Consider the following 8,149-nt stretch of genomic DNA (forward strand, 5'->3'; position numbering starts at 1 on the left):
TACCATAGGACCGATGATCAAGAAAGTAGAATCCAAGTGTTGAATATAGCTTCGTACTTCAATATGCTCCTTGGGTGACCATGGATCCATGATACAGAGGCCGTACCTTCAGCCCTATACCAAAAGGTCCGGTTTTCGCATGAAGGAGCCATAGTTACCATATATGAAAATACTTTGACCGTACTAAAGCCCATTTTTGGCATCGATTCTGAGAATGAGCCATTAACCTTGGATGGCTTTGAGATTGAGAAGCCTGGTTTTGGAAGAAGAGAAGAAGAGGTAGAAAAGATACCCACGGACTTTGCGCCCTACAGCAATAACAATGTGGTTGCAATGATGAGGAGAATGAATTATCTTCTAGGGATGAACTTAGGGAAGACTGTGAAAGAGGCAACTACTCAAGTTTCGATAATTCCTACTACCACACCACCTTTTGGGCTATGTTATAAACCTACTGACGATGAATTGTTAGAAATGGAGGTGAGAAGAATGGCTCGTGCAAAGGCCAAAGCAAAGGGACTTCCTTGTCCCCCAGAACCCCTAAAGGCTTACATTCCCGCATTAAACGGAAAATTTTTCAAAGCTGGAGATTGTCAATAGATTCCCTAAACAGAGGTACAATCCTGAGTCGAAAACAATGGTGCCTGGATTTGAGTTGTTCTTTGATTATGACAACAAGCTCCCAGAACCAAAAAAGGAAGTCACAAATTGGATCCTGATTGATAAGGTTGATTACATGGATCCTAATGCAATGACCACGCTTTTGGGAGATGCCATCTGCAATATAGAAGAAGAAGAAGAGTACTGGGAGGCTTGCCAACATGCATTGAAAAGCCTATATGAAGCAAGAACAGGTGATGAAGATAAGGAACGGGGAGAAGCCCCTTGTAATGATGATGAAGGTAGCGACAGCAACAGTGATAGTAGTAGTAACAACAACAGTAGTGACAGCAGAGATAGTGGGGACAATAATAGCAGTGATAGTGATAGTGATAACAACAGTAGTGAAGACTATGATAACTGAAATAGTGACACTGATAGGGGAGAACCCCCTAGTGATAGAGAGGATGAAGATATAGGATCTTTCTATGAAGACCATTTTGATGATGATGTGGACTACTATGATGGAGATATAGAGGATGATGGCGAAGTTGAGGATGTAGATATAGAGGATGATACAAAAGCTGAAAATATAGAAAATGATGTAAAAGCTAAAGATGAAGATGTAGGAGATGATGTAGAAGTTAAAGGTTAAAAAGTAGAGGAGGGTGTAGAAACTAAAGGTATAGATTATGATGGGTGGCCCTTGGATTGGAGCTGCATTACTGATGCCAGTTTTTGGTTAGGCCCTTAATATGACAAGCATGGTAGAGAAATTCTTGAGTTGAGGTCATTCCATAATTTAGAACTTAGCTCACTAACCCCATACACTAAAGAAGAAGATGATATAGATGCTAGATTGGCAACACTAGACAGAAAGCTCATGATCCACAGTTTCAAAAACTTAACACTGGAGAATCTTGAAGATGAAGATGAGAAGATGGAAGGTAGTGAATCAAGATACTTCCCCCAATACATCCGCCCAAGAAACAAAGGGAAGCAAGATCTATTTGGAGAGTGGATGGACAACAAAGACTGAGAAGGGCACATACCAACTTTACGGAAGTTCTTTGAAAGAATCCAATTTTATAAGTTGAGGTTGAATCCCAAGATGTGCACTTCTGGTGTAATATCTAGAAAATTGTTGGGATTTATGGTATGTCAGAGGGGAATTGAAGTAGACCCTGACAAGATCAAAAAAATTGTAGAGATGAAGGCTCCCAAGATTGAAAAGGAGATTTGAGGATTTTTAGGAAGAATACAATACATAAGCAGATTCATAGCCTAGCTCACTATGACATGTAAGCCTCTTTTTCGACTGCTTAAGAAAGAAGTTCCCACAGTATGGAATGAACAATGTCAAGAAGCTTTTGAGAAGATTAAGAATTATTTGATGAAGCCACCAATACTGGTTCCACTGGCACCTAAAAAGCCATTATTGTTGTATCTCACAACTACAGATACAACAATGGGGGCTTTGGTTGCTCAGTACCTAGAGGAGTCTAGGAAAGAGAATGCGATTTATTATATTAGCAAGAAGATGTTGGCTTATGAATAGAAGTATTTACCACTTAAGAAAACATGTGTAGCACTTGCATGGGCAACTCGAAACTCAAACATTACATGCTTGCTTTCAAGGTCTTGTTAATTGCAAGAATGGACCCTTTGAAATATTTGATGGAAAAGCCTGTGCAAGATGAGAAGATAGCTAAATAAGTTCTGCTTCTGTCAGAATTTGATATTAAATATGTGACTCAGAAATCTGTAAAGGGAAGTATCCAGGCTAAATCACCATATACTTCCAACTCTTTCACTCCAAGAAAGAGTGAGTATTGGATAAAAACAGATGCCTTATCATGAATGTCTTCAGTAGTTAGCCTTGAAATTCGGTAAGATTCAGTACCAGTATGTGCCAAGAATGTAGAATCAGATTGCTGATACTTTAGCAACAATGGCATCCATGATAGATGGACCTAAGGAAGATGAAGCTCGACCAATAGTGGTGGAACAAAAAGAAGAGCCGACCTATTGTATGTCAATAAAAGGAGATGATAATGAGGAAGGTGAATGGTATTCAGACATCTGACAGTACCTCAAGGATGGGATATACCCAAAGTCTGCAGACAAGAATGACCAATTGACCTTCATGTTAGGACATATGTGTTTCACTTGTTTAGAACATATGTCATGATTTTATGTAATTGGCTTATCCTTTGACAAAACGCACTTTACTTGTATTTGGGTAGATTTAGGATGTTTTAAATACTTCAAGAAACCTTGTTTCAAGATCAAGTATTGAAGCTTTCAAGTCTATTCAAGAAAACAAGTTCAGAGTGCAAAATCATTAAAACTCGACAGCTGGTCGACAGTTGCATCTATCGAGCTTAAGGATGCTGTTCTTCATTTGGTGTGCTCGACACCTTCTCGACAGCTGCTCGACACCTGCTATCTGTCGAGGTTTAAGATTTTCAGAATTTTAATTTGATTTTCTTGGGATCCGTGAATGTGTCTTTGGGCCTTCTTTTCTCCTAAACCTAGACATATAAAAGGATCAGTTTAAGGGCCGTCAAAGTGTTCACAAGTTGCACAAGCTTTGAGCAAACTCTATTCAAGCAAATTGTGACCGGAGACGAAGTTCTTGCCCTAGTTCATCTCTTTCTCTTGAAGAAGTTGTTGTGTATGTGCACCGTAGGGTTTTGTGACCAAGCATCTTCTTGATCTTCATCGTGTGGATGAACTGAAGAACTTTGCAACCAACAACCTTCTTAGTTGGTGATTGAAGTCGAGTATTGGGATCTGCGCAATTGGTTAGTCACGTACTGGGAGTCGTGCATCTGAAAGGGGAACTGTCACTACAGAACAAGTCCAATTGGGTATTGGGGTAAGGGTTCAACTGTAGGTTGATAAGGTACTTGGATTCCTTAACTTGTAACTGCTTGTTGTGATAATAGTGGAGTTTCGGGAGTGGTGACCTGAAAATCACCCGGTAGGGTTTTTGCCGTTAGATTTTCCCCATTTGTAAACAAATCACCGTGTTATTTATTTTCCGCTGCATATTTAGTTTATTGGTGATTTGTTTGTGCTACCACGCGTTTGCATGATAAATTGATTAATTAATAACTTGGCTAATTAATTAATTAATTTCTATCACAAGGGGTCATTCAGTTTGTGGCCTATCAAGTGGTATCAGAGCAGGCACACTCTGATTAGGGTTTAATCTTTGCTGTGTTGATCCATTGACCCCTGTTGTCATGACTGTAACCAGCTTGAAGAGATCTATGTTTTCAAATACATCTTGTTTTTCTAATCTCCTTTTGATTGAGTGTTTCAGAAAATACAAGTCTAAAAGTTATTTGAATTCTTCTATAATGACTATGGAAAAAGATCTGAGTTTGGCTAAGAAGAAACTAGACTGTCTCAGAATAAAAATGTGCAAAGGAGTTCGTCTGAGAAGAGTAAACATTAAAGGCTTAGCTCGAAAAAGGCAGATGAGAGAAAGCACCATTCCCACTGATCTGTCATCTAAACATGAAGTGTGTTTTATGATGAAATCTGCATTTAAAGTTCTGGACACATGTTTGTGGTATCTTAACAACGGTTGCTCAAGACATATGACTGGAGACAGATCTCTCTTCAAGACCTTTGAGTCTAAAAGGGATGGCAATGTCACTTTCGGTGATGGGAGCAAATCTCAAATTAAAGGAAAGGGAATTATTTCTTTACCTAGACTGCCAGACATTGCAAATGTCCTCTATGTAGAAGGTCTAAGGGTGAACCTGTTAAGCATAAGTCAGATATGTGATCAAGACTTCATGGTGCTTTTCTCAAAGGGAAAATGTCTTGTCATGGATGAGTCTGGAAAGAACCTCATAAGTGGTGTTCGCACTTTAGACAACTGTTATGGATTGGTTCCTGATGCTGATATTGTGTGCAACAGTATTCGTTTGCCAAATGAAGATTTATGGCATCAACGGATGGGACATGCTAGTTACAAACATCTTTCTATTGTATCTAAGCATGAATCAGTCTTGGGAATACCGAAACTTAGTAGAATGAACAATGTGGTGTGTGCACCATGTCAACTTGGGAAACAGACAAAAGCTAAACATCCAAGCACTCAGACATCAGCTACATCTAGGCCATTGGAGCTCCTACATTTGGATCTTTTGGGTCCAACTAGAACCGAGTCTCTTGGTGGTAAGAGATAAATCATGGTTGTGGTAGACGACTTCACCAGATACACTTGGGTCATTCTCTTACGATCCAAGTCTGATGCTCCTGAGCACATTGAAGCCTTATGCACAAGATTGCAGAATGAGAAGAACCTGAAGATTGATCGAATTTGAAGTGACCATGGTAAAGAATTCGAAAACTCATCTATGAAGTCCTTTTGCCAGAGATCAGGCATATCTCAAGAATTCTCTGCTCCTATTACTCCTAAACAGAATGGTGTGGTAGAAAGAAAGAACAGAGTTATTCCAGAGATAGCCAGAGCCATGTTATATAACAAGGATTTGGCCAGAAACTTTTGGGGAGAAGCTGTTAACACTGCTTGTCATACAGTTAATAGGGTGTACTTCAGACCCGGTACCAAGAAGACTCTATATGAGTTGTGGAAAGGAAGGAAGCCGAATGTGAAGTACTTCAGGATCTTTGGAAGCACCTATTTCATCCTCAAGGATAGAGAGAATGTGGGAAAATTTGACTCTAGAAGTGATGAAGGTATATTTTTGGGCTACGCCTCCACAAGCAAGGCTTATCGAGTATACAACAAGAGAACTATGAAGATAATGGAGACAGTAAATGTTGTTATTGATGAGTCTTTAGATTCTAGGTCTCAGAAAAGTATTGAGGAGTTACCCAAAGAAATTCTTCATCTTGAGCCTAATGAAGTTCAAGAACTTATTGAACAAGAACCTGCATCACCAAGTACTCCTAGTACTACCAGTGTTTTGGAAGATTCTATAGACATACCCACTTCACCAGATTCTAAGTCTCATGAAGAGAAAAGACCATCATCCAAGGTTAAATTAAATCATCCTCTAGAAGATATTGTGGGAAATATGAATGAACTCACATTAAGGAAACGAACTGTTGATAAATGTGTTGCTAACTTTGTGTCTTATTCCTATTATTTATCACAGGTTGAACCCACAAAAGTTGAGGAAGCTCTTTAGGACAAAAGTTGGGTTGAAGCAATGCATGATAAACTTCTTCAGTTTCAGAGGAATGATGTTTGGACCTTGGTATCTAGACCGGAGGGTGAACACATCATTGGTACAAAGTGGATATTCCGTAACAAGACTGATGAGGAGGGCAATGTGATCTGGAACAAGGCTCGGCTTGTAGCTCAAGGATACTCTCAAATGGAAGGAGTAGACTATGATGAGACATTTGCTCTGGTTGCCCGTATGGAGTCCATCAGAATTCTCCTTGCACTGGCCTGTCAATTAAAGTTCAAGTTTTATCAAATGGATGTGAAGACTGCTTTCTTAAATGGATTTCTCAAAGAAGACATTTATGTGGAGCAACCAAAAGGGTTTATTGATCCACACTTTCCAGATCATGTACCTCAAGAAAGTACTCTATGGGTTAAAGCAAGCCCCCAGAGCTTGGTATGATCGACTTACACAATACTTGGTGTCACATGGGTTCACAAGAGGAAATGCTGATCAGACTCTTTTCATCAAAAGAGAAGATAGCGAGCTAATAGTTGCCCAAGTCTATGTTGACGACATCATCTTTGGATTGACTAAGGATGAACTTGCTCATGATTTCTCAAAACTCATGCAGGCAGAGTTTGAGATGAGCATGATTGGAGAGCTAACTCACTTCCTTGGGTTGCAGATTCGTCAAAAAGATTCAGGTATATTTTTATCTCAATCTAAATATGCTAAGAATCTTGTGAAAAAATTTGGTTTGGAATCTGCTAGTTCTATCAGAACCCTTATGAGCCCAAATGTTAAACTCACTATTGACTTGTTAGGTAGGAATGTTGATCCTTCTCTTTATAGAAGCATGATAGGTAGTCTTCTTTACCTTACTGCTAGTAGACCTGACATTAGTTACAGTATTGGAGTTTGTGCTAGATATCAGGCTAATCCCAAAGAGTCCCATATGACTGCTTTAAAGAGAATCATAAAGTATGTCAAAACCACTGCTGAGTTTGGTGTGTGGTACAGCAAGGACACAAGTGATGTCCTAGCTAGGTACTCTGATGCTGATTGGGCTGGGAATGCTGATGATAGAAAGAGTACTTCAGGGGGTTGTTTTCTATGTGGGTAATAATCTTGTCTCTTGGATGAGTAAAAAGCAGAACTCCATCTCATTATTCACTGCAGAACCTGAGTACATTGCTGCTGGTAGCTGTTGCACCCAACTCTTATGGATGCAAAAACTCCTTCGTGATTTTGGTATCTGTTAAGAACATCTCACTATCTATTGTGACAATACCAGTGCCATTAATATCTCTAAGAATCCGGTTCAACATTCTAGAACCAAACACATAGAGATTCGACATCATTTCATTAGGGAACTTGTCGAAGATGGTACTCTCACTCTTGAGTTCATTCACACCGATGATCAGAAGGCTGACTTGTTTACCAAACCTCTTGACAGTAAACGCTTCGAATTCCTTCGTCAAAAAATTGGTGTTATCTCCATGAGATGATCTTCCTCTCATTTTCCTTCTTCCTCATGCATCTGCATCTAGTTTTTATGCTTTGTTTGTTTAACATGTTTTTGTTTGGTTATTTTTCAGTTTTGCTTTGTTTTGTTTTTCATATAAAAATACAAAAACAGTGTGTGTTTTGTGTACATTGGTACTTTTGTACCTTGGATGGCCATTAAAACAAAGTCTTCTAAACTTTGTATCATTTGTAGCTTAGATGAGCATCTCTATGCACAACTGAGCAAGTGAGCTTTGTGGCTCGTGTTTGTGATGAGTAAGATTAAGTTGTCTCTTATACTTAACACTCATATCACTCTTTTTGATGGGAAGGACTAGAAAATCCTAAGAGAAAGGCATAAATAACCATCTCACCACTGTTGCCCGCTAATCATAATATGACACCTGTATGCTTCGGCATAGCAAAAGTGCAGTGTCAATGACATTTGTGTGCTTAGGCATAGCAAAATTGGAATGTCAAATATCATTGGGTATTGCTTTCTCTGTCTAATAAGCCCATGCATGATATGTTTAAAAGAAAAATATGCAAAGAAAAATCTAAAGCAAAAAGATCAAAAATGCTTTAAATATGATTGCAAGCGTGTATTCTAGGAGATGTGGGAGTTATAGGATGTACCTCAAAGGTGATAGTCCCCATCAAGCAGTTATAATTATGTGTGAGTTAAAGTGATTTTCTCATATCTAAAATCTTCATAACATGCATACACCTATGCAATCTTGTGATGTTTTTCACACACAACACGCAATATTCTTTGCTACTCTTGATACATGTGCAGGTACAATGTGATTTGGCCATCACAAGGTTTTACATGTATTAATGTATGCTCACTAAACTGTCTTGACTTGTTTTTGAAATATAAA

The 8,149-nt window shown here is 38.8% G+C and overlaps 1 protein-coding gene across 1 annotated transcript; it reads left to right on the top strand.

The window, feature by feature from the left end:
• Positions 1 to 5,798: 5,798 nt before the first annotated feature.
• On the top strand, positions 5,799 to 6,885 carry LOC115967312 (uncharacterized mitochondrial protein AtMg00810-like). Its single transcript, XM_031086389.1, has 3 exons — positions 5,799 to 6,215; positions 6,448 to 6,466; positions 6,587 to 6,885. The coding sequence occupies exons 1-3, from the start codon at positions 5,799 to 5,801 to the stop codon at positions 6,883 to 6,885; spliced, it is 735 nt and encodes a 244-aa protein (XP_030942249.1).
• The last annotated feature ends 1,264 nt before the right edge of the window (positions 6,886 to 8,149 follow it).

This window comes from Quercus lobata, chromosome 2 (genome assembly GCF_001633185.2).
Source record: "Quercus lobata isolate SW786 chromosome 2, ValleyOak3.0 Primary Assembly, whole genome shotgun sequence".
Classification (NCBI taxonomy): Eukaryota; Viridiplantae; Streptophyta; class Magnoliopsida; order Fagales; family Fagaceae; genus Quercus; species Quercus lobata.